The 27,048-nt window shown below is 42.1% G+C and overlaps 1 protein-coding gene across 1 annotated transcript in view; it reads right to left on the bottom strand.

Annotated features, from left to right (window-relative positions):
- The window catches only part of LOC127570649 (electrogenic aspartate/glutamate antiporter SLC25A13, mitochondrial), a 103,486-nt gene that overhangs the window by 31,759 nt on the left and 44,679 nt on the right, over nucleotides 1–27,048 (bottom strand). The window contains exons 8-11 of the mRNA XM_052016398.1: nucleotides 22,175–22,256; nucleotides 21,655–21,813; nucleotides 6,972–7,024; nucleotides 5,972–6,052 (exon numbers count right to left, since the gene is read on the bottom strand). Of these exons, the coding sequence (XP_051872358.1) occupies nucleotides 5,972–6,052; nucleotides 6,972–7,024; nucleotides 21,655–21,813; nucleotides 22,175–22,256 (375 nt within the window). The remainder of the gene's footprint in view (nucleotides 1–5,971; nucleotides 6,053–6,971; nucleotides 7,025–21,654; nucleotides 21,814–22,174; nucleotides 22,257–27,048) is intronic.

Genomic DNA, 27,048 nt, shown 5'->3' with positions numbered 1-27,048 from the left:
AACCCGTTTGATTGAGGATGGTAGGCCGTGGTGGTGTGCAGCTGCGTCCCTAGCAGGTTCGCTAATGCAGCCCAGAGACTGGAAGTGAATTGGGTGCCTCTGTCTGAAGTGATGTGGGCCGGAACGCCAAAACGTGAGACCCAAGTTGTGAGCAGCGCTCGGGCGCAGGAATCAGTTGTGATGTCAGTCAGGGGGGTTGCCTCAGGCCACCTCGTGAACCGGTCCACGATAGTAAGGAGGTACCGGGCTCCTCTTGAAACCGGCAGAGGGCCCACGAGGTCGACGTGTATATGGTCGAACCTCCTATGGGTAGGCTCGAACTGCTGTGGTGGGACCTTGATGTGTCGCTGGATTTTTGACGTCTGGCAGTGCGGACAAGTCCTGGCCCACTCACTGACCTGTTTGCGCAGGCCATGCCAGACAAACTTGCTGGCGACCAGGCGGACAGTAGATCTGATGGACGGGTGCGCCAACCCATGTACCGAGTCAAAAACGCGTCTCCGCCAGGCTGCAGGGACTATAGGGCGGGGCTGACCAGTCGCAACGTCGCAAAGTAGGGTCCGCTGACCTGGACCAACCAAGAAATCTCGGAGCTGTAGACCCGAGACTGCAGTTCTGTAGCTGGGCAGTTCTTCGTCGTCGGCTTGCTGTGCATCAGCCAGGGCCGTGTAGTCGACACCCAAGGATAGGTTGTGGATGGTTGGTCTGGAAAGTGCATCAGCAACAACATTATCCTTTCCGGAGACATGTTGGATGTCAGTTGTGAACTCAGAAATGTAGGATAATTGTCTCTGCTGACGAGCTGACCAGGGATCGGAGACTTTGGAGAAGGCAAAGGACAGAGGCTTATGATCGGTGAAAGCAGTGAAAGGCCTGCCTTCTAGAAAGTATCGGAAATGCCGGACCGCCAGATACAGCGCTAGAAGTTCCCGATCAAAAGCGCTGTACTTCAGTTCGGGCGGTCTAAGGTGTTTGCTGAAAAATGCCAAGGGTTGCCAGCAGCCTTCGAGTAGCTGTTCCAGTACCCCACCCACCGTGGTGTTGGACGCGTCTACCGTGAGGGCAGTCGGGACGTCAGTCCTGGGGTGTACCAGCATCGTGGCGTCTGCCAGGGCATCTTTGGCCTTAACGAAAGCAGCCGCAGCCTCGTCAGTCCAGATGATGTCCTTGCCCTTACCAGCCAGCAGCGAGAACAGAGGGCGCATGATACGGGCTGCTGCAGGGATGAAACGATGGTAAAAGTTGACCATCCCAAGGAATTCCTGTAGGCCTTTGACTGTGTCGGGGCGGGCAAAATGGCGGATAGCATCCACCTTGGCGGGTAGGGGTGTTGCCCCGTCACTGGTGATTTTGTGGCCGAGGAAATCGATAGAGTCAAGTCCGAATTGGCACTTGGACGGGTTAATCGTGAGGCCGAAATCGCAGAGGCGGGAATACAGCTGGCGGAGGTGGGAAAGGTGTTCCTGGCGGTTACGGCTGGCGATCAGTATGTCGTCCAAGTAAATGAACACGAAGTCCAGGTCTCGGCCTACCGCATCCATCAGCCGCTGGAAGGTCTGTGCGGCGTTCTTAAGGCCGAACGGCATCCGAAGGAATTCGAACAGGCCGAATGGGGTGATAATCGCAGTTTTGGGGATGTCATCCGGATGGACCGGGATTTGGTGGTATCCCCTAACGAGGTCCACTTTGGAAAAGATGCGGGCCCCGTGTAAGTTCGCTGCGAAGTCCTGGATGTGAGGGATGGGATAGCGGTCCGGGGTGGTGGCGTCATTCAGCCTGCGATAGTCGCCGCAGGGCCTCCACCCTCCGGTGGCTTTGGGGACCATGTGCAGGGGGGAGGCCCAGGGGCTGTCTGACCTGCGAACAATCCCCAGCTCCTCCATGTGACGGAACTCTTCCTTTGCCAGGCGGAGCTTGTCTGGAGGTAATCGCCGTGCTCGGGCATGAAGGGGTGGCCCTGTGGTAATGATGTGGTGTCGTACCCCATGTGTGGGCCTAGAATTTGTAAACGAAGGTGCCAAAATCGATGGGAATTCGGCTAGGAGCTTGACGAATTCGTCGCCAGAAAGGGAAATGGAGTCCAGGCGCGGGGCTGGTGGGCTGATTTCTCCCAGGGGATAGGTCCGGAGAGTGCTGGAGTGAACTAACCGCTTCCTTCGCAGGTCGACTAACAGGTTGTGGGCCCGAAGGAAATCGGCTCCTAGGAGTGGTCGGGCGACGGTGGCAAGGGTAAAGGTCCAGGTAAAACGGCTGCCGCCAAAGTGTAATTGAAGGGTACGGGTGCCGAAAGACCGTATCGTTGTACCGTTGGCGGCATTGAGTAGAGGACCTGGTGGCCTGTCACGAGTGTCGCGGCCTGTCGGGGGCAAAATACTGACCTCCGCTCCAGTATCAACGAGGAAACGCCGTCCAGATTTCTTGTCCTGAACGAAGAGGAGGCTCTGTCGGCGGCCAGCCGCCGTAGCCATCAGCGGCAGCTGGCCCTGGCGTTTCCCTGAAACTTGCAGGGTGGGCGACATCGACGGGCCTCCGCACCCCACCTCTGATGGTAGAAGCACAGCTGGTCACTTGTGTCGTCGTCTGCGTTCCTGGGGCGTGGCTGCTCGGTTGCTGGGGCCGGGCGAGGCGGGCGTTGGGCTCGCGGCCTGGTGATTTGACTGACGGACGAACCGCTCTTGCGCTTGGCCCTCCACAGGACATCTGCCCGGGCGGCCACCTCACGGGGGTTGCTGAAGTCGGCGTCAGCTAACAACAAGTGGATGTCATCGGGGAGCTGTTCGAGGAAGGCCTGTTCGAACATCAGGCATGGCTTGTGTCCCTCGGCCAATGCCAGCATCTCATTCATTAGGGCGGATGGGGATCTGTCCCCCAGGCCATCCAGATGAAGCAGGCGGGCGGCGCGCTCATGACGGGAGAGGCCGAAGGTCCGGATCAAAAGGTCTTTGAAAGCCGGGTACTTATCTTCCTCCGGAGGCGACTGGATGAAGTCTCCAACCTGGGCGGCTGTCTCCTGGTCCAGAGAGCTAACCACATGGTAGTACTTCGTGGAGTCGGAGGTGATCTGCCGAAGGTGGAATTGCGCTTCGGCCTGGTCAAACCAGACGCTGGGCCGAAGTGTCCAAAAGGTGGGCAGCTTGAGGGCCACTGCGTTGGCTGCTGCGCTGTCGTCCATTTCGCGGGTCCAAAAGCCGTTTGAACCGTCGGGGTCACCAATGTAGCGGTTGCTACCGCGGAATAAAACAAGACTCACTCGGAGGATTGCCAAACAGAACTGGTTTATTTTCCCGCCTTGCGCGGGCCCTTTAAAGGAGAAAACTCCCGCCCAAAAAACCGGCAATGACGTAAGTCCTATGTCATCAGGACTTTCCCGCGCGCGGGTTCTCCCCGTCGCTCGGAAAGACGAGGCCCGCCGCCATCTTGGGCCTCGTCGCTCCGACACCGCGCGACCTGACTGCCGAGCCGGTTCGCCCGACTAGACGGTGAGTCGCCACATAATAAGAGATTATTAATTGAATATTACAATAAAATGTTATCAATGGATGATTAAACAGTTAATATGACTATACAAATTTTAAGTGGAATACATTTTGTGGCTTCTGTATTTTTGTGAAGAAATGAATAGTTCGGCAAACCAAATTTAAAGTTACAGTAATTTTAATCTGAAAACCTGCAAGAATTTTGTGCATTAACAGATATCTAATTATTTATTTTTGAATTATCACAAGTGAAATAAAAATTAGAAGAGAGTCATTGTTTTATTTCAAAATCCTCCTCCACTTTGACATGACAATGATACGGTTCAGAGAGCATCTTGATCATTGAAGAAGCAGTTTAACATAAATCTAACTCTGTCCACCAATAAATGAATCAGGATTTTCTCTAATAATTACAAAAACAAAACCAAAACTATTGTGTTTACTTTCTAATCATACATTATGTACTGCGGAATCAAAACCAACCTTGTCTAAATCTATTTACTCAATTAATGTTGCACAAAAGATCAGTAATCTTATTTGACAATGATCTAAACTTGAAACCCCAAGCTATACTCATCACCTGGACCACAGAATTCCATTTACATATCTTCACCTCGTGTCTCTCACTGCCTCTGAAATCCATGTAAATATAGCTCAATAGTAGTGCTTACAGCCCAATAATAGTCCTACAGCTATAATGTCAATCACCATACCAGAATCCTGAGCACAAAAACTGGGGTGACAGCTCAGTTCAAAACTGAAGGAGTGCAAGAGGTGCTGTGCATTGGACGAGAGGTTAAGATGAGGGCCAGTTATTTTTTCAGGTAAGCTTAAAAGATCCCATGATACTATAATAAAATCAGCTGGAGTACAGTGCACAGCTCTAGTTAACAGCTAACATAACGAATGTAATGGCACTACTGAAATTAAAAAAGGGACTTCGAAGAACGTTGCCAAGAAACACAAGAGTCCAGTTCTATGAAGTACTGCATGTAGAATTTGATTAATAGGGGATTTGGGTGAAGCAGGGAAAAGAGGTGCATTGTTCGTATTTTCAAGCTAAAACTAATTTTTTAAACATCATCAGAGCTAGAGACATCAAGAGTTTGAAAAACAATAACTTCACAGGAAGACAAAGATAAGTGTCTGGTGAGCAATGCAGTTTTTTTCCTTTTTCAATCTTACAATCCTGTACAAAAATATAACTTTATATTTTAAGACTAGGTTATTAACTATACTTGTGTTGGAGGCAGTTTGAGGAAGGGTTACTAAGCTAATTCTTGAAACAACAGGGTTGTTGCATGAGGAAAGGTTGAGCAAGCACATACTCATTGAAAATTAAGAGAATGAGAGGTGAACAATCAATTGTCCAAGATTCTGTGACAGGTTGATATGGTAGCTACTGAAAGGATGTTTCTCCTCATGGGGAAATCTAGAACTACGAATGCGATGTTGCCCATTTAAGACCAGGAGGAATTTCTTCTCTCAGGTAGTCATGAATCTTTAGAATTCTCTACTCCAGAGAGCTGTGGAGGCTAAATCACTGACCTTTTTTTCAAGACTGAGACAGACAGATTTATACAAGAAAAGTGGAGCTGAGGCCATGTCTGAAGCAGACTTAAGGGGCCATGTGGCCTACAAAAATACCTATTTCTTTTGTTTTTTTACACCAGGACTGGATAATTATAGTTTTGCAGATCAGGTTGCAGTTATTTTCTTCAGAATAAGGGGAGGGGATATTTAATGCAGCTTCATATAGTTACAAAGATCTACATAGAGATGATCAAAAGGATATATTTCCCTTGGTTGGGCAATAAACATGGCTGAATATGGAACTCATTGACTGAAAGAGTGGTAGAGTTATTAATTCTCATTGCATTTAAAACATATTTGAATGAGCATAACCTACAAGCCTAAGGATGAAGAGATGGGAGATTGGATCAGTTTGGATGTGTTTTGGTTAATATGATGGTAGAATTGGTTTCAATCTGGCACTGTAAACTTTTTATGAGTACAGAGATATTTTCTTCAGTACCCTCATTCATCAACATCAAAATGAATTATCTGATTAGCTGTCCACAAATTGGATGTGTATTTGCAAAACTACATTAACCATAATTTCAAATTACTTCCTGGGTTATAAAGCATTAAGGGATGTCCAGAGGCTATAATCATACCAAGATAATTTTGCATCTTTCTTTGCCAAACTTTTACCACTCAAGAGTTTAATTCCGTCCATGTACTTCTCACCAATCTCCTAAGCTCTAACCTGCACAACCTTCAAATTGAACAAAACATTAATATTCACATCCTACCCCGTACTAGTGGTGGCTAGCCTCAGAAAATCCAACATCCACATGAGAAGTGCCATTGCATGTCCTAGATCTGTGTATCAGGAATTGTCAATGTGTGTACACTTGGAATGCTAATATAAAACCACTACTGTCCATGAACAATACAAGATCACTGACATTTTGTAAAGACCAAATACTTACACATCCACCAGCAAGTACTTCTGCTGTGATTGCAATGGAACCATCTTTCCATGTAAACATGTCTCGCACAAAATCATTCATCTATAATAGAGTCAAATAGTTTGAAATAAGTTTAATAAGGTGTATCTTTTAAGATTTATTTAAATTGAAATGTCAATAGCATCTTAAAATGTTATATGTACTCAACTATGACTACTACATGCAAAAAGCACTTTGATATTAAACATGCACAAAAAATCTTCCTTGGGTAAGAACCTCGCGTATTAATTTCGAAGAAATTATACCCACGATCAGTTGCTGTCTTTTATTTCTGAAATGGGCATTCAACTCCACCTCAAACGAGTTTGGATGTTTCAGTTCAGTTGACCTGAGCTATAGGATAAAACTGTCCTTAAACGTGCACACATTGGGGATCTCATGCAGGGCACAGAATAGCTGGCATGAAAGACAGGAAACAAAATCACTAAATTGTGGATATTCTTTGTGGGTTAGAGATTAAAGCAGGGTTATGGATTAAGTATTCTATGAGGGTAAAGCTGTGCCATAGCTGTCTGAATTTATAATGCTTATACTGGGTTCATAAAAAGGGAAGAATTATAGTCACCAGCACTAACATCACTTGACAAAATAAGTCTTAAAAATTGCAAAAATTAGGAAAAGTTGTTAAAAACTGAAAACTTCTTTTCAACAAGACAATCTTCTATAGAGTTTATATGGTCATTATATATTGAATTTAATGAAGGAAAATTACAACATTCAGAGAACATTGTGTAGTTATGCTCGCATTGGCAAAAAATTGTGCCTGATGACGTATCATATGAGCATGTACAGGCAAAATATTTTTAGTGTTTAAAATAGACATATAATATCAAAGTGTTTCTGCATTTAGCTGCCAAAATTTCAGAATTTTTTTTCCCCTGGAACACTATGAAGAATATACTGCAAGCACATCCTGATATTTAATCCATTTTATCTTTAAGTATAAATTTACAACACTTACACTAAGTTTTATGGCTTTCTCTGGTGCTACGCCCATCAGCTGTGGTAACAGACCTGCATTGAAGCCAGACACAAGGATTATAATTATTGTTATCAGTCAATACAAATATACTTTCAGTGTTGAGGAAAATAATGTTATTTTAATATTGTTACCAATGAAAAGCAAGGAACAGTTCTGATGACTTCAGATCAATTGTATTTCTACAAACCAACAGAAAGTGCCACATGGAAGAAAAAAGAAAATTTGTGTATACTGGAAAATAGAAATAAAAACTGATATTGCTGGAAATACACAGATCAACATTAGAGAGAGAGAAATAATTTTGGTGGGGGAGGCAGATGAGCACATCTGCAAAATGACATATTTGCATAATGATCCATATTTTTTGTGACCACAGAATCAAGGAGTGTCACAATAGATAAACCGGCTATTCAATCCATTCAGTCTGCATACGTGTATCTCTAACACAATTGACTGGTTTAATCCAGCTATCCCACTTACTCTCCTACTCTTTAATGTTCCTTTATACATTAAGGAATAGAACATTCACCCAACTTCTAAAGCAGCTAATTCTTGGAACTGAAGTTATGGATTCTGTTTCAGGGAATTTCACAATTCAATCACCAAGCTTACTATCGCAATGCCTTACTTAAGTTTCTTGAGCAAAGTTGGGAAGAATGCATTTAATTCCCATCTTTAGTTACCCTAATGATAGCAAATGCCTTCTTGAACAGAAAGTGGTAAACCATTTCAGCCGGTATTAGGAACCAAACAAATAATCTTCAGCCTGACTGGATAGCCAAACACAATAGCAGTAAAAGATTCTATTCTCTGGGAAAAAAAAAAGTTCTGTTTAATAATTATCTAATGGGACTTGAACTCAACACTTTTGATTTACTGGACTACAACCATTATACTTCCATTGTTGCAGTCCTAACTGAAAGAGCAAGCCTACTTACATCAATACAGCATTTTTCATTTTCTCTGCTTCCTCGCAACTATATTGACGTTAAGTACCACATATAGGGCAATTTTGTTCTGTGTTCCATACCCACTAGAAACTTGACTGAGATTATACATAGTCATTTGACACAGGGTATCATCACCAAACTTCAAAGTTTGGTATAGACTAGAATCAAAACCAGGTTGTCAGAATGAAATGAAAATATGACAACTCACCTGATGCACAACAATTAATTATGACATATGTTTGTATCTGTATCCCTACTTACATTTCTGAACTGAACAACAGCCAGGATGCATTTTAAGCCCTCATAATTTTATAGAAAGTGCCAAACCACAAACTTAGATGCATACACCAAAACTACTAGAAATGCGATTAACTTATTATATAATCACACAATTATATTACTAAGCAAATGAAAAGCCTAATTCCTAATTTCTCAATCTTCTTCTGTTCATTTATTGTAACAGAAGCTTATCCAAACTTGACTAATAACCCCAGAAATTAGAGCAAGGTATTGGTGACAGGAATATATGGATAGAGGATTCATTTATCAGCAAAACATTGACACACTTAATCAATCATTCTTTAAAATAATGGCTGAGCTTTTATTTAAGCAGAACCTTCCTAAACTAACCCCTTATCCCTTGATTCTATTTACATTTAAAAATCTATCAATCTCTGTCTTGAATATACTTAGTGACTTGGTCTCAGCAGTCCTCTTGAGTAAAGAATTCCAAACATTCACTCCTGTCTGGGTGAAGAAGTTCCTTCTCATCTCTGTCCTGAAAGGCTGATCACTTGTTTTGTGTCTGACTCCTGGTTCTAGACACTTCAGCAAGCAGAAGTACCATTCGTGTGTTTACCCTGTCATGGGCCCACAAGTCTGTATGTTTCAAAGGGATCTCCTCTCATTCTTCTCAGCTTTACAGATACCCTCAGACTGTTTAATCTCTTGTACAACAAAACCTATAATTCCAGGAATCAAACAAGTGAATACTACACTTGAGCACTTTGCTACACTACCTCTATCACAAGTACATTGCTCCTTCAAGAATGTACTTGTGATAGATGAGACCTGTACATAATATTCCAGATCTGCTCTCACCTGGGTCCTATATACTTGGAGAAATACATCGACTCTTGTACTAAAATCCTTTTGCAATAAAGGCCAACATATTGCTTGCCTATGTAAATGCTTGCCATTTCCCCATGTTAACTTTCAGTGATTTGTGTACTCGGTCCCCCGAGCTCCAACACTATTCAACCCTCATTATTAAAAAAATACTCCATCTTTCTACTCTTTCAACTGAAGTGGATAACCTCATATTTTTCCACTTTATATTCCATTTATCATATCCTAGCTCATTCATTTAGTCTGTCTGTAACACCCTAAATCTCTCTACATCCTCCATTGTATTATCAGTAAATTTCAACATATCGCACTTGGTCTCCTCAACCAAATCAATAACATAAATTGTGAACAATTAAAGTCCCAACAAAACATAAACTGCTATGTACCTGTGATGCTGCTGCAAGTAAGTTTTTCATTGTACCTGTGCATATATGTGCTTGTGCATATAACAATAAACTCAACTTTGAAGGAGATGGCCAACATCTAACCCCACTACTGTTTTGCCTCCCTGAACTGTAGCAGAGCTTTTACAGGCTCAAGGCAGAACTTAAATCAAAACCTGTTCCTCTCGTGCTCCTGTTATCATTATTTCTTCTTGTCAGCCTTCTTAAAATCAGTGGATTTTAATTTTCCACAAAACAATTATTTTATATAATTTGGCTCCAGGGAATATCCCAGGAAATGTAACAATATTTTTTACAAGTCACCAGATTACATTGAGAATTTTTTCCAATTGTGCATGGTTTTGCATATGGTTTTTATAGATTCATAGGTTTATACAGAATGGAAACAGGTCCTTCAGCCAAGCAAAATGTCTGTCTAAGCTAATCCCATTTGCCTGTGTTTGGTCCATATCCCTCTGAACTTTTCCTATCCATGTTTTCCATATCCACCCAATATTACATTAAAATGTTTGTACCTGTTGTAATTGTACCTGCCATAATTGTACCTGCCACTACCACTTCCTCTGGCAGCTCATTCCATATACCCACCACCCTCTTGGTGAAAAAAAACTGCCCCGCAGATTGCCTTTAATCTTTCCCCTCTCACCTTAAACCTGTGCCTTTAGACTCACCTACCCTGGGAACAAGACTGTGAACTACCCTATCTATGCATCTTATAAAAGCCTCCTTCACTCCAGGGAAAACAGTCCAATCCTATCCAATAACTCAAGTCCTCCAGTTCAAGCAACATTCTTGTGAATCTCTTCTACACCATCTCTAGCTTAATCATATCCTTCTTGCGGTGACCAGAACTGCACACAGTATCTCAAGTGCAGTCTAACCAACATTTTGTACAACTGATTTCCGTTCCAACCCTTTTCTGAAAGTATTTGGAAACTTTTTTTAAATTCTGAAGATCGACTTGTGTACATACTATGGAGACGCACAAGAATACAGATGCTGGAATCTGAAGCAAAAAAATGAACTGTTGGAGGAACTCAGCAGGTCAAGCAGCATCTATGGAGACAACAGGATGGCAGTTGTTTTGGATTGAGGCCCTACAGATGAAAGATAGACAGTATATAGAAGTGAGAGGGAAGGGTGAGACAGAAGCTGGAAAATGATAGGTAGAACCAAATATGGTGTGTGTGTTTGGGGGGGAGGGGGGTGGTGGTGGTGATGATGGCAAATGAACCCTGATGGGGGAGGGTGGTGGTCTTGAGACAGAAGCTGGTAGGTGATAGGTGGAAACACATGAGGGGGGGGGGGAGCAGGGGAGACATAAGGCATAGGGAACTGGGTAGGGGAGGGACAGAGGCTGGTAGGTGATAGGTGGAACCAGATAAGGAAGGGAGTGAAGGTGAACCAAGGGAGAAGAAATCCAGGCCGATAGGTGTGTAGGATTTGGGCAGATGGAACCAGGTGGGGAAGGGTAGTCTTGATAATGAGGGGGTAGGGATGGAAAAGGTGAAGAAAGGGAGAGTCTGTTTTCGACCTTCTCCACTGCTAAGGTGAGGTCAAATGTGAACTAGAAGAACACCACCTCAGATTCCAGAATCAGCAGTCTTTTGTATCTCTATTTGAAGTCCCAGCATTGATCCTTATGGCATCCAACTAATCACAGCCTCCCAAACTCAAAATGACTTCTTTATTCCTACTCTTGATTTTGTCACCAATGCTCAATCCATGACAGAATGTTACTCCCAATACAGTCTTATTTTGGTTAACAACAATTTATGAAGCAGCTTACTGAGGGTCTTTTTGGAAGACCAAATACACCACTTCTGACATCAAGCTATCTGATCTATAATGAAAATTTTTAAAAATCTGCAGACGCTAGAAATCTGAAACTGAAACAGAAAATGCCAGACACACTCAGCAGATCAGGCAGCATCTGTGGAGAGTGAAATGGAATCAACAGGTCAGATTGAAGACCCTTCCAAACATTTTAGGTCAAAGTTCCTTCATTGTTTCCAGTGTTTGCAACATTTTCTGTTTTTGTTGTAACTTATCTATAGTTCCCTATTTTCTTCTTCCTTCCCTTTTTAAATAGTTGAGTGACATTTCTTGCCTTCCAATCTGTGGGAATTGTTCTCGGATCTTTGGAACCTTGGAAGCTGCTTATAGCTCCAATTCCTTGGCTCGATTTGGACTTGTAGTGCTTTCAATATAAAATCTGTTTTCTCCCTGTGGGTTTCCCAAACAGATGCTAGTTGCTAGATTAATTGGTTGCTGTGTAGGTAAATGGAAGAGAATCATCGTGGAGTTGGTGGGCATGAGAGAGAGAACAGGTTACAGTGAATAGGGCTGATGAGAATGCTCTGAGAGTCAACATACACCTGATGATCTGAATGGCCTCCTCCTATTTTGTAATGAAATATGAAATTATCTTGAATTTTCCCTGGCCTGTTTAATTGACATTCTCAAATTAAGGCAAACTTAAACAACTGTTACTTCCAATATACTAATAATCATCCTTTCAAACCACCTTTAGTAGAAATTCTAGGATTCAGATCCAGTGACGTTGAAAGAATGATGATATATTTTCAAGTCAGGATGTTGTGTGACTTGAAGGAGAACTGCAGGTAGAGTTTTTCCCATTTCCTAGCTGCCCTTCTTCATTTTACAGCTCGAGTTTGGGAGTTGTTGGGGAGGACTTGGTAAGTAATTGCAATGCACTTTGCATTTCCAGGATGGATGGGGTGCCAATCAAATAGAATGTTTTGAACTGAATATCATCAAACTTTTTGAGTAGTGTCAGAGCTGCCTTCATCCTGATATGTACCCTGAAGATGATGGAAAGACTTTGGGAATACCCAGTCCATGACATGTCCCTGCAACCGTAATACAGGCAGTTCCCAGGTCAAAGTCAAAGTGGAGTTTATTGTCATATGCACAAGTACATGTATGCAGGTGCAATGAAAAGCTTATTTGCGGCAGCATCACAGACACACAGCATCAGATAAGCAGCATTCAGAAGAAAAAGACATAAATTCAACATAAATTGTACACATATTTTACAAGGAAAAACACAATTAGAACCAAAAAAAAGACAAAGTCCATTGTAGTGCAAAGTGATCATAGTGTTGCTATACTGAAGTAGTGATTAGGATTGTGTAGGTTGGTTCAAGAAGTGAATGGTTGAAGGGAAGTAGATGTTCTTGAACCTGGCGGTGTGGGACTTTAGGCCTCCTGCCCGATTGTAGCTGTGAGAAGACGGCATTGCCATCTCTGAGAATAATGGGGGCCTTTTCTGGTTGGCTGCCGGTGACTAGTGGTGTTCCACAGGGGTCGGTGTTGGGTCAGCTGCTTTTCATGTTATATGCTAATGACTTGGATAATGGAATTAATGGCTTTGTGGCCAAGTTTTGCAGATGATACAAAGATAGGTGGAGGGGCGGGTAGTGTTGAGGAAGCAGGGAGTCTGCAAAAGGACTTGGACAGGTTGGGAGAATGGGCAAAGAAGTGGCAGATGGAATACAGCATAGGAAAGTGTATAGTCATGCACTTTGGTAGAAGGAATAAAGGCGTAGACTATTTTCTAAACGGGGAGAGAATTCAGAAATTGGAGGTGCAAAGGGACTTGGGAGTCCTAGTGCAAGATTCCCTGAAGGTTAACTTGCAGGTTGAGTTCAGTAGTAAGGAAGGCAAGTGCAATTTTAGCATTCATTTCAAGAGGACCAGAATATCGGTATTGGTTTATTATTGTCACCCGTACCAAGGTACAGTGAAAAACTTGTCTTGCATACCATTCATACAGATCAATTCATTACACAGTGCATTGAGGTAGTACAGGGTAAAAACAATAACAGAATGCAGAGTGAAGTGTCACAGCTACAGGGAAGTGCATTGCAGAAAGACAATAAGGTGCAAGGTCATAACAAGGTAGATTGTGAGGTTAAGAGTCCATCTCATTGTATAAAGGAACTATTCAATACTCTTATCACAGTGGGACAGAAACTGTCCTTGAGCTTGGTGGTATGTTCCTTCAGGCTCCTCTACCTTCTGCCTGATGGGAGAGGGGAGAAGAGTGAATGACCCAAGTGGGTGGGGTCTTTGATTACGCTGGCTGCTCCACCAAGGCAGCGAGAGGTATAGACAGAGTCCATGGAAGGGAGGCTGGTTTTCGTGATGTACTGGGCCATGCCCACAACTCTGTGCAGTTATTTATAGTCCTGGTCAGAGCAGTTACCATACCAAGCCGTGATGTATCCAGATTGGATGCTTCCTATGGTGCATCGATAAAAGTTGGTGAGTGTCAAAGGGGACATGCCAAATATTTTTAGCCTCTTGAGTAAGTAATATAAATGCTGAGGCTTCATAAGGTATTGGTCAGACTATATTTGGAGTATTGTGAGCAGTTTTGGGCCCCATATCTAAGGAAGGATGAGCTGGCATTTGAAAGGGTTCAGAGAAGGTTTACAGGAATGATCCTGGGAATGAAAGGATTAACATATGAGAATCGTTTGATGGCTCTGGGCCTGTATTCGCTGGAGTTTAGAAGGATGAGGGAGGATCTCATTGAATCCTACCAAATATTGAAAGGCCTGGATAGAGTGGATGTGAAGAGGATGTTTCCAGTAGTGGGAGAGTCTGGGACCAGAGGGCACAGCCTCAGAATAGAAGGACATCCCTTTATAACAGAGATAAGGATGAATTTATTTAGCCAGATGCTGGTGAATCTGTGGAATTCACTGCCACAGACTGCTGTTGGAGGCCAAGTCATTGGATATATTTAAAGTGGAGGTTGATAAGTTGTTGATTAGTAAGGACATCAAAGGTTACAGGGAGAAGCAGGAGAATGGGGTTGAGAGGTAAAAATAAATCAGCTGTGATTGAATGGCAGAGCAGAGTTGACAGGCCAAATGGCTTAATTCTGCTCCTGTGTCTTATGGTCTAGCCCAGATGGTGGGGATCTTTGACAACAGATGTTGCCTTCTTGAGGGAGCGCCTCATGTAGATACTAACTATGGTGGAGAGGGATGTGCCTGTGATGTATTGGCTGAGTTCGAATGTACAGGAACATAAGAAGCTGCAGAGAGTAGGGAACTCGGCCAAGCTGCTGACTCTCTCCACCACCTATCCCTCACTGTAGACTGGCGAATATTCACCCTCCTTCCCCTTCCAAAGTCAACAATCAGCTCTTTAGTTTTATTGACTTTGAGGGAGAGGGTTTCCATAAGAGTTCGGTTCCTGATAAGTATCCAGAAGCCAATTTCTCCTCAAGTCAGAAATATCCATTTTCCACAGCTACCCCTATCGCATCACTCTACGTACACTTGCTATGATTCTTTCATTTCATTGAATAATCACCCTAACACAAAAATAATGCAATGTATACTGTATCCAGTCATGAATGAATACCAATTACTAGTTTGAAAAATGCTTTAAAAATGTATGGGAGAACTTGCGTAAAGTTGGATTTCTGTACATCAAGTCTTTTGTTACTCAGGGAGCCCCTGTATTATTGGAATTGGCTCAACTGAGTTAAGCTTCTGGTCAATGATGACTTTCAGGATTGTTGACGGTGGGTAGCCTCAACAATGATAATACTATTGAATGTAAAGGTTAGGCATATTGTCTGGTGTTTTTGCAGTATGACTGTAATTTCCACTTATAACCCCATGCCTGAAAGTTATCTAGGTTTTGCTGTTTCACGTTTTAAGGAGTTGGAAATGGAAATGAAAATGAATATTGGACATTCATCAACAAACGGCCTATTACTAATATATTAGAAAATCATTAATGAGACACTTTGGGTCCACAGAACTCCTGCAACAAAATCCTGTGGCTGAAGTAACTGATCTCCAACAAGTATGACTTACCCAGTGGAGGGCTTTCCCCTTAATTGTCACTGACTTTAGTTTTACTGGGGTTCCAAGATGCTATACTTAATCAAATACTATCTTGATTGATATCCACATTGAAGCGAGGCTGTAATGTTTGAAACAGAGCCATCCTAGCAAAACCAAACCAATCAGATTATTGGTGAGTAAATGCTGCAACCTTCCTTCATATTGCTGATCAAGAATAGCTTAAAAGGACAGAAATAAGATGGATTGGATTTATTCAGTTTTTTTGTGGACTGGACATGGTTGGGCAATTTTCCACAATGTTCAAATGATGTAGGTGTTGTAAATGCAGTGGAGCAACAGCTTAGTCAGTATTGAAGAGCAGGGTATCTGCTCTACAGTGGGGAGGTTATCTGACCCCATAGACTTTGTGATTTTTAGTGTTCTCACCACTTCTTCAGATCCTATGCAGTTATCAGATTGATTTAAGACTGGCTTCTGTGATGGCAGGAACCTCAGTTAGAAGTTGGGATGGATGAACTTGATTAAATCTAGTCTCACCAGAGACATACTATTTACACTAGAATAAAGGCCATTTTGGGAAGATAATCTAGAGCAGAGAAAAACTGAACACTGATCACATAGTTGAGACAATTACAAACTTTACAAAAGAGTACAGACACAATCACATGATCAGATAGTCTAAATTTAACACTGGTTAAAAATATATAAAGTTAACTGTCAGTTCTGTAAATATCAATACATCCAAGATGAAATTTAAAAGGGTTGATGACAAAGAAAGTGACAAAGCTGTTTGACATTTTGCCAAGTAATTCAATCGCAGAGCATCTTTTTAAAAAAATGCCACAAAACTGATGGAGTGTTAAATGATCAAGAATCATGAATAGTCATGCACCGGTTCTCCAAAAAGCATTGCATCTTGCCAAGGATTTTGCAAATTGTGGACAGCAATCTGTCACCTCCTGTAAGCACAACTCAAGCCACACAACAATGGCTGGACTGCACTGCCTGTTGTGGTGAAGGTCAACATCATAACGAGGCTCTTGGCTTTTAGATCATTCCAGGCAGTGGCAGTTGATACAGTGACACCTTGGTTGGTCTGAGGATGCCTTCATAGAATTGAGTGTGTTCGTGGAATCAGCTCTAAACAAGTCACTATAGCATTATAAATGGAGATGCATTACCAACAGTGATCACCATTGAGCTCATTACTATTGAGAAATTTCCAGGGCAAGGAGAGCTGTGCAGAGAAAGAGTAAGGTGGACACAGCAGCTTCCATCACATCCAAAGTAGGTGATGAGGGAGACCATAGGATCTGTCAAAACGCAGAGCAGCCACACTCACTGTGCTGGCTGGTCTACAGCCATAAGCCAAGCATTGCTCCGGTGAGAGGCCATACATTCACCCTAGACCTCACTGGCAGTCTCTGTACATTACCGCAGTTGTTCACTCCACACCGAGTGGAGAGATGATGTTACCATTTTAATGCTGCAGGAATGCCAGTGCAGGGCAGGGGTTTGCACAGGTTTCCATCCCAGCAGCACACAACCCAAGTGAATGTTTCTTTTAAAATACGGAAGGGTAAATAACTGAGAGTATTTATATCCAGGACCTAGAGCGGTATAATGAATTGGCGCTCTGTGGGATCGCACTAAATAGGGTACCAGTGTATAGACCACAAATTCCAGTTTGCAACTACTACTGTGTATGGAATGCTCTCCACGGGGTGGAGGAGGAGAGGGGGAATTTCTCTCTTTCTTTCCTGAACACATCAATTTGCCCAGATTCTAAACTTTCAGTGAGTCACAACTGTACACGATGCTCTGAGGTCCATACATGAACCCATAGCTCTTCATGAACTGTGAAGAATACCACTCCCTGAACATTCAGCCCTTTTCGATTAAAGGCTACACTGCTGGGAAATGTGCATGATTCTTTCTTCCTCAGACAGTCCAGTGTGCCTGACATATGTCAGCCACCATGCAATAAGGAGCGCTGGTCTCCTTTCTTTCTTCCTCACCTATTACATTCTCCAAGTCCTGCTTCAGAACAAAGTTACGACCAATGTCACCAGGAGTGGAATGGAGTTCCTTTGGGATACTAAAGATATTCTAAAGCTTGGACTGATTTGCAAGTGACATGTAGTATTTACATGCCTCCTGGTCATTTACTGCAAGATAGATTGTCCTGATATTAAAGGGTATAGCTCTTGCCTGGTGTACAATTGCAGGAGCTGGTAAAAATGGTAGAGGAGGATGGCAGCAGCAATATGAAACCTTCTCTGGAATTTCTGCTGGGAACACTTCTCCAGCAACTCTGCCTATAAGCAATGAAGCAGTCTATGTCACAATGTCACTAGACTTAAAGATTTGTGACTTTTATGTGATACATTACCTTGGTGCCATAACAGTGTCTGTCGATGACCATCTACATCAAATAAAAACCATGCAAGTTCACTTTGATATTCAACAGCATTACCATTGTCCATTTTCCTCAAGACAACCATCTTGGAAATCACTTATAATCTGGAATTATTAAATAGACTCTGAAGGTCTGGTGTTGCAGCAGTATGCCAAAGATTGACAAAGCAGAAGTGATGAGACAATCTTTCTATCTCGCAAAGTCGTCGTTCAATCTCTGAGTCTGAGTTACAGAAGCAGTTTTGTAAAACTCCATGGAAACTGCAGTTATCTAATTGTCACTATATCTAGTCCTAACAATAAACAATGTAGCCTCCATGACCAATGACAAATACACACTAAACAATGCTCCCTCTCAATCTAGGTTATGACTGGTGGCACAGTACCAACATCATGAATCACACTGAACTTTCACTACCCCCAACCATTAGCATTTTGGCTACAGTACAGCATCTCTGAGGTCCTCTTAACATCCTCCTCTTCCCAAATGTGGGTGATGAAGCTGTGAATTTTTGATTGGAGCTCGTCACATCTGCTCCTGAGGTCTCTTCAATTTTTTAGTTTCAATTATGGCCTTCATGACTTCCTGTCAGTCAAGAGTGGCAGCAAGGCTGACCTGGATGGGCTGCTATGGAATGGAGTCAAGTCCTCAAGGAATGAGACAAGCCTGACTGTGATAACTACAGAGAGGTCATCCTGTCTGTCATAGGAAAGTCATTGCCTGGGTCTTCCTCAATAGTCTTCTCCCAGTGGCTGAGTTGTTTCCTGAACCACACAATCCAGAGGCACAATGGACATAACTTTTACCATGCAGACCATGATATTAACCTATGGATCTACAGCAGAACTATTTCTAGTAAAGACTAGTATCAAACAAGGTTGCGTCATTGTCCCAACACTTTTCTCAATCTTTATGGCCTCAATGTTGCATCTCACCTCCAAAATTCTTCCCACAAGAGTGGAACTTTAATGAGAAAACGTTCAACCAACGGCAACTACATTCTAGAACCAAGGTTACTGAAACCTCGGTATTCAAGCCACAGTATGCAGATGATGATTGCACTTGTGTAAATTCAGAGAACAAGTTCCAAGCCACTGTCAACAATTTCACTGAGGCAAACAAGAGGCTGGGCCTTACACTCAACATCTACAAGACAAAGGTGCTCTACCAACCCGTCCCCACTACAAACACTGCTTGCTGGCAATAAAGATTAACACCACCACATTCAAAGTGGAAGGAAAGTCTTTGATCGATTAACTGATGACCTGGCATAAAACTCATGGCTTACCAAACAGCAGTGTTCCCTGCCCTCTTATTTACTTCTGAGACCTAAACTACCTATAGCAGGTATATTAGGGAACTTGGAAAAATACCACCAATGTTGTATCCACAGAATCTTCCAAACTCACTGGACAGACAAGTGAATGAACTTCACTGTCCTCATTCAGGTCAATGTTCCCAGTACTAAGACCCTAAGTTACACTCAAGTCAGCTATGTTGGGCAGGCCATGTCATTTGCATGCCCAACACTAGGCCCCAGAAACAGACACTCTATCAGGAGCTCTGTCGTGGGAAGAGATTACTCGGCTGACAGATGAAAACATTCAAGGGTGTACAGCTACAGTTTTTGAAACTTGTTTTCTCTGGTTCAAAACTGGCCATTTCTGTTGCAAGTCTGTGATATTGGTTCAGTTTTTCTCTCTCCATTAGCACTGGATTAGTACTGGGCATGCCCCCCAGCCCTGCATCACACAACATTTCACACTTCTTTGTACTGTCACCCTCTAAATGACCTAATTAACCCACTGAACGGAAAGCTTCTGCATGACACCCTGACCTCACCCTATCATAGATATTCCTTTTGTCCTATCTATCCCTCCCCCACCTTCTCTACGATTTAAGGCTAATTTGTTTTTCTTCTTTCCCAGTTCTGACAAAGGGTCTTCAAGCTGAAGAGTTAACTCTATTTCCAGAGTCATGGAAATATACACCACAGAAACAGGCCTTTCACCTCACTGAGTTCGAGCCAACCATCAACTACCCAAATAGACTATTCCTACATGAACCCTGGTAGATGCTGCCTGACTTGCTGAATGTTTCCAGTATTTTCCACTTTTAATTGAGATTCCCAGCATCTGCATTTTTTTAAAACTTTCCATCTTCAACCTGTTCCACTCTTAGCTGTTAGAGCAAAAGCTGCAGATTTCTGCTTTGCAGAACACCCCTTCTGTTCACATCATTGATTCTGAGGTTCCAGATGTCTGTTGGTTTAATTTTCCATCTCTCTTGCATGCTGACCTTTGTCTTCAATCTCCCACATCACCCCAAAGATGCCAACATAAACTCAAGGAACGGATCTTATTTTCTGTCTGGGAATGCTGTAGCCCTGGGGACTTAATACCAAATTTAAAAATTTTAGGTGACACCCATTTTTCTCTCTTCAGATGTAGCAAGGTACTTAATACTCAGTATTAAGTTTCAATTTGTTACTTTTATTCCTGTTTCTAACAGATGGTTTTTAAAGTAATTGTTCCCTTGACAATTTTGGTCGGCACCCCATCCCAGACACTCCTCTGTTCTCTCCACCATTCCTTCTCTCTGCAACTTGTTTTCCCTCTTTCAAAGTTCTTATGAAGTCATGAACTGAAATTGTGACTCTGTTACTCTCCCCACAGATGCTACTTGATCTGCTGACCACTTCTACCATTTTTTGTTTTTGTTCTACTCTGTATTAGGTGAATACATGACGACCCCCCAATTTTGACTCTGTGCTCATTCCTTTCCTTTGCTGCTGTTGTCCCTATATAAACAAATGTCTGAATTCCCTCAGCACAAGTACAGGAGCAGGTCTGGAGAGGAGCTCCTCACCAATGTAAACCAAAGTAGCAATATTCACAAACGGTGACCTTCTCACAATGACTAACACCCATTTCTGTCGATGAATAAACAGACAAGAATCCCTCCCCCTAACTCAATTCCCAGTGCTGGCTTCCTCTGGTTAGTGACCATTGCAGTATTCTTTCCAGCAGAATTAGGAGACAGATAACTCAACTTTGGACTGCACTGTACTAGTAAGTTTGCATTAGATCGTCGACAGGGAACTGTAAAAGTATAGTGGCAGAGCTGGGAGCAGGAATTCTATTGTCTTTCAAGAGTTTTATTGATTCTTAATTCACAGATCCAGTGACTAAGTTTAAAATATATAAAATAATAAAATAGTGATCAAATTCTAAAGGAACACGACATTTTCTTTAGCTACAATTTTCATAAACTTGAGCAAATGTAACTTGTGAGGGATGGAAGGACAGCATATAGAATTTAAGTCAATACAGACCTTCAGGGTAATGGGTCTAACAAAAAATGCTGCTAAAATAACATCTATTGGATCATCAAAATCACATTTAAAATGTAAATATTTAGAGTATTTTTCCTCAATAAATATTGTACATCTGATATTGAAGGATTCAAGTAATAAACTGTAAAATACCAATGGAACCAAATTTCCAAAGTGAAGGAGACTGAATACACATTTGTTGTACTGCATTTTCCACAAAGGCAGCCGAGAGCAAATACCACACAATTTTCAGATGTACACTTTCAGATTTCCATGAAAGAAGGTTTAGGGGATCTCCTCAGCAATTTACTAATTCAGTATTAAGGAAAACTTCACAATGGATGTGAAATGAAATATTTGATGGAAAATGAAAAGGTAATGGTTCTTAAGATAAAGTGACAGTTCCATGAGACATTCCTATGAATGCTAACACCATCATATAAAGTATTACGACATAGTATATCCAGTAAGTGGCAGTATCTGCTGCCTCCTTATATAACAAGGACAGGATCACATTTCAATTGAGCACATGCCAATTGTGTGATTTGATTACAGAACAATGCACAACCAACCTCTATAAAGTCCAAAGAAGCCTTCATATCGCAGCACTTTCCTGAAGCAATCAAAGCTATTATGGTACAGAATCTCTTCCACATATGCCCCTGTTGAACGTTGGTTCTGCATACGAGTTTTCACTAAGTCAATGGGATAGACAGAAGTTGCGCCCATAGCTGCAGAGCAAGACCGGAATAGTTACTTTAAAATCTGAAACAATGAAGACAAGGCAAAAGACACTAATATATTCCTTCAACTGAATGCATATTCATCAATTAGGTTCTATCTCCCAGCTTTATTTAATTACAAAAAAGATGCTATCATGCAGTTTTAATAACAATGTACCAGAAGTTAGTCAAACTTATTATTAACGTCTCCTCAGAAGGTGAGATGAAAAACTCACCTCTTATCAGTGGTAAAAGCACTTCTGGAAGGGTTACAACGATAGTGCTTTTCATCCCAACTATGAAGAATCAGCTCTAAAGGAAGGCAGAAATTTCTTATGCTGAGGGGAAAATAATGTGTAAACCAACTAACCTCCTGCGACTGAACCAAGACCAAATCTGTATGCGGATTCTGCTATGTGGCTTAGGAGAGATTGAGATGCGACATTTGCACACTGGGGAGACGAAAATCAGAAATCTCAGAAAAATAACTTGGGAAAAAGTCTTATATGTTACAATGTGTACCTAACCCTCAATAAAACAACAAATCAAACCATTTAAAAAAACAACTTAAAATATCTGTTGATAATCTGCAAGTATTTGGTAGAAATCAAATCAAACAGTTTAATGTAAAACAGTTTGTTTAATACATAAACACTAAGCAGTACCCATTTGAACAGCCTTGACTTCCAATTTAAAAAGCTCTTATATTAAGAAATTTTTTTAAAAGTATAACCTGATTTTTCTCTATCTGTTGTTACCTGGAAAAGCTCTGCACTAGGGGACTTGAGGTCACTGTGGCATCTGGAACCCTGGAAGAACATGTTCCCTGAAAGGCCAAACTACAGGATTCCTGCCTGCAGAATGAATCACTGTTTCAGGAGACCAAAAACCTACCACAGCAGGTAGGTGGGAACAAGATATCATGGAGGAATACATTTCATATGAGATTATGCTGTAAGTATTCCCACAATTAAGTGGGAATTTGGTTATTCTGCACAAGATCAGCAAAGGACATCATTCTTCCCTTAATATTTCCCACCCTGGGCATCTAACCTAGATGTCAAATTTTGGTTCAGGTATGAGATAAAGCCAAGGATTTTGCAATCAGTGGCAAACACTACCAGCCTACGTTGACTGAAAAATTAAATTATAAATAAACTTATAGAATAGATTGGGTCAGTGCAGTGAGGACTGGGAGTTAGTTGGCCAATGTAGTGTCACTTAGTTGATACATTAGTTATGATTTCTTATTTAACATAGAGGACTGCATGATGGCTGCCATCATCTGCTTATCATGGAAGGTGATGAGCAATGGACAATGCATGTCCATCTGAGCCACCAAGTTAGCTCACCTGGTGGTCCAAATCTTTCAAACTGAAGGGAAGAGTATAGCAGTGTTTCTTGATGGTTGCTATGATGATCACTTACTTCTATTATTATATATTAATGACGGAGATGTAAAGAACATAATTTCCAAATTTGCCAATGGCACAAGACTGGAAAGCCTAGTCAACAATGAGGAGAGTAATACTAGACTTTGAGAGGATATAAACACACAGGTGGAATGGTCTGACATATAGCAGATGACGTTTAATACAGACAAAATAGCAAAATGACCTAGAAGGCACAGGATAAGATATCTTTATTAGTCACATGTACATTGAAACACTCAGTGAAATGCATCTTTTGCGTAGAGTGTTCTGGGGTCAGCCTGCAAGCGTCACCACACTTCTGGCGCCAACATAGCATGCCCACAACTTCCTAATCCATACGTCTTTGGAGTGTGGGAGGAAACCAGAGTACCCAGAGGAAACCCATGCAGACACGGGGAGAACGTACAAACTTCTTACAGACAGTGGCCAGAATTGAACCCAGATCACTGGCGCTGTAAAGCATTATGCTAACCGCTACACTACCGTGCTGTTGACATTGTGCATAAATTATTGAAAAAAGCAGGACAGATTGAAATGGTGGTTAACCGATGATCTCCATTGCTTTGTTCCGAAGTATCTGCCACACCATTCATGCCCACCCACAGATACACCTGCTTTCCAGTACAGGTTAATGACTAAGTGGACTCCACAGATTGCTCCAAAAATCCATACATGGATTGTATAGTGACAGTCACAGCTATTGTTCTTCATCCATAGACACAGAAACCGGCAGTCAGTGTTTCTCTCTCTCTCTCTGTGCAACAGCCAGTAAGCTCCAGTTATAATCTTGCCGTCTTGCAGATAACACCACACACACACTACTACTGTCCAGGTGCCTTAAAGAGACATTCACCAAGTAGCAAACTGGACAGTAACACCTCCCCGCAAAAGAAGAATTTTGATCTACAAGAGCAAAATTTTTAACTACGTATACAATTAGTAAAGCAATGCGTTAGAAGTATCATAATACATGGTTATATAAAATTACATTAGTAAAGACACATTTCCCACTTAACATCAGGAAAGGCAATCAGCAATTATATTATCTTTGCCTTTAATGTGAGTTATCATGAGATCATACTCTTGTAAAATTAAACTCTAGTTCAACGGTCTTCTTGTCCTTCACTCTGCTCAGAAATACCAATGGGTTATGAGCTTTATCACAGTAAGTGGTTTCTGAGCGGTGCAAACATAAACGTCAGAATGCTGCAAAGCCAAAATAAGCGACAATAATTCTTTCCCTATGGTGGAATAATTCTTTCGATGCTCATTAAATTTTTTTGAAAAGTAGGCTACAGGATGATCAATATCATCATCGTTATCCTTCTGTAACAACACTGCTCCTGCAGCTTCATCACTGGCATCTACTGCTAATGAAAATGGCTTTTCAAAGTCAGGTGATTTGAGCATAGGATAGTGACATAACATGGCTTTCAATTTCTCAAATGCTTCCTGACAAGGCTCTGTCCAAACAAACTTCATCCCCTTCTTCAGAAGATTAGTTAAAGGAAGAGTAATATCAGCAAAGTTTTTACAAAACTTGCAATAATATTCAACCATTCCCAGAAACCTTCTAACAGTCCTCATACCCGTCGGAGTGGGGAACTCAGAGATTGCTTGAACTTTTGCCTGAACAGGAGCTAACTTGCCTTGACCTACAACGTAACCAAGATAAGTCGCAGTGGCATGGCCAAATTCACTCTTAGCCAAATTGACTGTAAGGTTGGCTTTGGAGAGTCTGTCAAACAAGGAGCACAAAAGCAAGGAAGATGTTGACCCTTTATAAAACGAGGGTATTGCATTCAGTTCTAGGTACTACTCTTCAGGAAATATGTAAAGGCCTTAGGCATGGTAGAGAAGAGATTTACTAGAATAATTCCAGGAATGATGATCTATAGATATATGGAAAGAATGGTAAAGGTGGGGTTGTTCCCCACGGAACAGAAGAGATTGAAAGGGGATCTGATAGAGGTACATAACATCATGAAGTGTCTATCCAGAGTAGATGGAAAAAACTGTTTCCATTGGCAGAAGGATCAAGAACTCCTGATGGAGGCATTTTGAATCAAGCCATTTAAAAGAGAGCTAGCTAAGAATTTGAAAGGAAGATTTTACAGGGTTTTAGGAAGAGAGTGTGGGAGTAGAAACAGTTAAACCGCTTTTGCATTCTGTGATTCTATGGTGAGGAAGGCAGGGGAGGGCAGGGGTATAGAGAAGGAAGGTGGGAATGGAGGGAATAGTGAGAACGTAGGGTGGTATGGGTTAGGAAAGGGAAGGTTGAGGTGGGAGGCAGTGAAGTGGGGTTGGATGGAAAGTCAGGGCAGGATGGGAGGGTGGGGAATGGTGGGGGAGAGAGAGTTAGGGAAGGAAGAGTGGTAAAGAGAGGGAAGGACGGGGAAGAGTGGAAAAGGTCTAGACGGGTCAGGAAGGAGTAATGGTGATGGGATGGATGGGTGAAGGGGCATGGAGGGTGGGGAGAGGGACTATGAGATAAAAGGGAAGAGGATGGATGGGGAGGGAAGATGGGGGAAAAGAGGAGCGGGTGCAGAGAAAGTGGAGGGTGAGAAGAATGAAAGGGCAAAGAGAGGGTATGGGATGGGGAGAGGAGGCTTTCTAATGTCTGGAAGATAACCTGTTGCATTATACCCAGCCTCTGACCTACTTTTGTGGTCACAGTATATATGTGGCTCGTCCAGTTGAGTTTCTGGTCAATGGTGACCTCCCAGAATATTCGTATTGAGGAACTCAACAATGATAATGCCATTGAATATCAATGATAGGTGGTTAGACTCTCTGGAGTTGGTCACTGTTTGGCAGTTCTGTAACCCAAATGTCACTTGCCATTTATCCGTCTGTGCCCGAATATCGTCTAGGTCTTACTGCATGCACTTGTGAACTGCTTCATTTGCTGAGGACCCGAAAATGGAATTAAACATTATGCAATGATGAACGAACATCCGCAATTCTGACTTTATAATGGAAGGCTAGTCTTCTAGATGAAACTGCTAAAGATAATTGAGCCTAGACCACGATCCTGAGGAACTCCAGCAGTAATATCTGGGATAATGACCTTGCAGGGTATGAATCCAGTTACTGCAGTCTTCTCCTTGATCCCACTGGCTTCAGTTTTACCAAGGATCCATGATGCCAATCAAGTCACTCTTACCTCACTTTTGGAATTCAGCTGTTTCGCCCATGGATGGACTAAGGACATGATGAGGTTTGGAGCAGTATAATTCTAGCAATACACAAGTTGGGCATCAATAATCAGGTTACTAATGGTTATGTGTTGCTTGATAACACTGTTGACAGCATCTTCCAGCACTTTGCTGATGACTGAGAGAGTAGAGTAACCCGACTGTATATTAGTTAGCTGCATTGGATTTGTCCTACATTTTGAGAACAGGACATACTTGGGCAACTTTCTTCATCATCAGTGTTGTATCTGCTCTGGAATAGCTTGGGTGGAAACGCAACTAGTTCTGGAGCACAGGTTTTCAGCACTAAGGCCAAGGTACTGTCTGGTACAAAAGCATTTACTATATCCAGAATTCCTTGATATTACATAGAAGGAATTAAAGTAGCTGAAGACCAACTTTCATGATGGTAGAGATCTCGGGAAGAAGAAAAGATGGATCATCCATTCAGCATTTAGTGGAATGTGCATGTAAATGCTTTAGCTTTCTCTCTAACATTTGTATGCTGGGCCCTGCCATTGTTCAGGATGGGTCTCCTCCTTTGATTAGCTGTTTAATTATTCACCACCATTCACAACCTGATGTGGCAGGATTGCATATCTTTGATTTGATCT

This window comes from Pristis pectinata, chromosome 5, assembly GCF_009764475.1.
Source record: "Pristis pectinata isolate sPriPec2 chromosome 5, sPriPec2.1.pri, whole genome shotgun sequence".
Lineage (NCBI taxonomy): Eukaryota > Metazoa > Chordata > Chondrichthyes > Rhinopristiformes > Pristidae > Pristis > Pristis pectinata.
The sequence above is the reverse complement of the archived record's forward strand: the minus strand, read 5'-3'. Positions and strand labels throughout refer to the sequence as shown.